This window comes from Chlamydotis macqueenii, chromosome W (genome assembly GCF_036417535.1).
Source record: "Chlamydotis macqueenii isolate bChlMac1 chromosome W, bChlMac1.mat, whole genome shotgun sequence".
NCBI lineage: Eukaryota > Metazoa > Chordata > Aves > Otidiformes > Otididae > Chlamydotis > Chlamydotis macqueenii.
Window position 1 is genome coordinate 46,180,947 of NC_141592.1, and position 4,029 is coordinate 46,184,975.

The 4,029-nt window shown below is 49.6% G+C and overlaps 1 protein-coding gene across 1 annotated transcript; it reads left to right on the forward strand.

The window, feature by feature from the left end:
• The first annotated feature begins 1,122 nt into the window (after positions 1-1,122).
• On the forward strand, positions 1,123-2,046 carry LOC147596751 (endogenous retrovirus group K member 5 Gag polyprotein-like). Its single transcript, XM_086769634.1, has one exon. It carries the CDS (start codon positions 1,123-1,125, stop codon positions 2,044-2,046), a length of 924 nt encoding a protein of 307 aa, XP_086625760.1.
• The last annotated feature ends 1,983 nt before the right edge of the window (positions 2,047-4,029 follow it).

Genomic DNA, 4,029 nt, shown 5'->3' on the forward strand with positions numbered 1-4,029 from the left:
CTTAGCATGGTTTCCAGGAGAATCTGCTCCATGACCTTGCCAGGCACAGAGGTGAGGCTGACCGGCCTGTAGTTACCCGGGTCTTCCTTATTCCCCTTTTTAAAAATTGGGGTTATGTTCCCTCTCTTCCAGTCATCGGGGACCTCACCAGACCGCCACGACTTCTCAAATACGATAGCCAGTGGCTTGGCAACTTCATCCGCCAGTTCCCTCAGGACCCGCGGATGGATCTCATCAAGTCCCATGGACTTGTGCACCTTCAGGTTCCTCAGATGATCCTGAACCTGCTCTTCGAGTACAATGGGCAGTTCTTCATTCTCGCAGTCCCTGCTTTCACCTTCTACAGCTTGGGCGGTGGGACAGGAACTCTTGTCGGTGAAGACTGAGGCAAAAAAGTCATTGAGAACCTCAGCCTTCTCCATGTCCTGGGTAACCAGGACACCAGTTCCCTTCTGGAGGGGGCCTACATTTTCCCTGGACTTTCTTTTGTCCCCTACGTACCTATAAAAGCTCTTCTTGTTGCATTTTATATCCCTGGCCAGATTCAGTTCTGCCAGGGCTTTGGCCTTCCTTACCTTATCCTTGGCCACTCGCGCAGCCTCTTTGTAGTCCTCCCAGGCTACCTGTCCCCACTTCCACCCTCTATAGGCTTCCTTTTTCACTTTCAGTTGGTCCAGGAGCTCCTTGCTCATCCACACTGGCCTCCTGGCCTTTTTGCCCGACTTGTTTTTCATCGGGATGCACCTCTGCTGAGCTTGGAGGAGGTGCTCCTTGAATATGGACCAACTTTTCTGGGCCCCTCTTCCCTCCAGGGCCACCTCCCATGGCACTTGGCCCATCAGGTCCCTGAAGAGGCCGAAATCCGCCTTCCTGTCTAGGGCAGAGAGCTTGCCATGTAGTTTCCTTGCTGCCCCGTGGATCTTGCACTCCACCATGTCATGGTCGCTGCAGCCAAGACTGTCCTTTAGTTTCACATCCCCCACCAGCCCCTCCCTGTTGGTGAGCACACTCTGTTGGTGAGATGACACTCCTATAGCAGATAGGGGTACACAAAAGGACAATAAATGTCAAGAAACACCCCAGAGACAAATAAAAATTACCCCAGTGAATTGGAGAAACATTATGAGACAGGCCGCCGAAGAGGGACAATATGAGATAGTCAGCGGTATTTCTGATAGTTTGGCTTTCCCTGTAAAGTATGAGATCGATGCCAATGGAAATCAGTATGGCACACACCACCCGTTAGATTGGAAATTCCTCTCCCAACTGCGAAACACTGTAAATGAGGCCGGCTTACATGGCGAGCCCACTAAACAACTACTATATTATATATGGGGGGGAACGCTTTTGTGTCCAGAAGACATTAAGGGAATTGTAAGAATGATTATGACTCAGTCACAGTTGCTACTGTGGCAAGCACACTGGCAACGCCTCTGCGAGTTATCTGCCCATCAACCTCGGGGCCAGGATGACCCCCTTAATGGTGTTACCGTAGAACAGCTGATGGGAACGGGCAGATTTGTTACTATAGATATGCAACTGCAAACAGGGGCTGAGGTCTGCCTCGAATCCATGCGCACAGCAAGGGCAGCCATCAGTGCCGTTAGAACTAGCCCTCCTTCCCCCTCATATATGGCAATCAAACAGGGGAGGGATGAGTCTTTCTCTCAATTTATAGACAGATTAACATCGGCAATAGATCAAGCAGATGTGAATGATTGGATGAAACCTGCACTGTTAAGACAACGTGTATTAGAAAATACTAATCAAGCTACAAAGTCAATTATCCTAACGTTGTCAGGGGACGCTACTATAGAACAGATGCTAGAATGCATGAGCAGAGTACCAGTGGGACCACAAGCTATGTTAGTGGAGGCGGTACGGGAACTAGGGAAAGATTTAATACAGGCACAGCAGCAAGCGTTCGCAGCCCTGGCACCCCTGCACCAGCCGTCAAAACCAAGTCGACCCCCGCCGTGGAGAGGAAATAAATGCTTCCGTTGCGGCCAAGAAGGGCATACTCGTCGACAATGCCGTGCCCCATGAGTCTGGTGTGACAACTGCCGCATGAACACCCACAACACCGCTGCCTGTCAGCGGACGGGAAACGGGCGAACGAACGCGTCAGGCGGCCGCGCGATGACAACAGTTGCCGCCCCTGCTCAACTGAATGCGACCCAACAACCAGGACAACCAATCACGAACCCGTTCCTGCCTCCTCCCTGCGACCAGCCACAACAGGGAGCCTCGGCCTGGACTTGGCAACAGCAATAGACTGTACGCTGGTTGACCAGTGTCCACAAAAAATTGCCACCACTACGACAGGACCCATTTTAATCAACGGGGAGCCGCAAGGAGCATTACTCCTCGGACGCTCATCTACGGGACTAAGAGGCCTCTTTATTCTACCAGGGGTTATCGATGCGGATTATAAAGGGACAATATCAATAATAGCACAAACTTTGTTCCCACCGATACATATCCCGGCTGGCAGTAAAATTGCTCAATTGGTTCCTATCCACCAGCTGACACAGGATATGGAAGCACTATCTCCAGTAGAAAGGGAAACAGCTGGGTTCGGATCTACAGGGGGCTTAGCTATGCTAACTATGACTATGGGCCGCTGACCCGTAGCATCAACTATCCTTTGCAATACCGGAGAACAAATTCACCTGGACATGCTACTAGACACCGGCGCTGACATCACCATTGTCGCAAAAGAACGCTGGCCTCAACATTGGCCATTGCTACCCATGGCCAGAGGCGTGGAAGGAGTTGGAGGACATTCATCAGTTTTGCGCAGTGAACACCACATTCAGGTTGTCCTCGATGGAAGAACTGCCTCCACGTACATCACAATAATGACTTTGCCACAAGGAGTCAATGGACTTGTAGGACGTGATGTCCTTGATCAATTGGGAATTATTCTTACTACTAAAAATCCTTTTTAGTTACGGTCACTGCAGTATGGACTTTCCCGATCTCTCTTCAGTGGCTAACAGACAGGCCCATCTGGATCGAGCAGTGGCCGTTAAAAAAGGAAAGTCTTAAAGCAGCACATCAGCTAGTAGAAGAACAACTATCACAAGGACATCTTCGGCTATCAACAAGCCCATGGAATACCCCCATATTCGTAATACGCAAAAAATCTGGAAAATTTCGACTTCTACAAGACCTCAGAGCCGTGAATGCGCAGATGCAATCCATGGGGGCCTTGCAGCCAGGACTACCAAATCCTGCTATGTTACCCGAATCTTGGCATCTCTTAATAGTTGATCTAAAGGACTGCTTCTTTACAATTTGCCTGCATCCAGAAGATACTCAACGCTTCGCATTCACCTTGCCATCAATCAACAGAGAAGCACCTGCTCAACGATTCGAATGGACTGTACTCCCTCAGGGCATGAAAAACAGTCCCACCCTGTGCCAGCTCTTTGTGGACAATGCTCTTCGGCCTATTAGGGCCGCCTGGCCCAAAGCAATACTATACCATTATATGGATGATATCTTGATTGCTCAAGAACGCCCTTTCACAGAACAGCAATGACAATTCTTAATGCACTCGCTAAAACAGGAGGGACTTATTCTTGCCCCAGACAAAATTCAACCCACAGCGCCGTGGAATTACTTAGGCTGGCAGATAACAGACTCTCAAATCCGCCCGCAAAAATCAACAATAACAACCCACATACGCACCTTGCATGATGCTCAGAAACTTATGGGAGATCTACAATGGTTACGACCAGTCGTCGGCATTTCCAACGACGATTTAAACATTCTACGGCTCCTCTTGTGAGGTGTGGATCCGGCAACACCTGTAGCGTTGTCTCCACAACAAGAAACCGCTCTACAACATATTACAGAGTTAATTACCCAACGGTAGGTCAACCGTCGTGACCCCACTATTCCAGTAGACCTCACCATTGCCAATGGACCCTCTCAACTCATTGGTGCACTTACACAGTGCAAAAAGAAAAAGGGGGAGACGGTCCGAATCCTGGAATGGTTGTACATGAGTCTCCAACCACA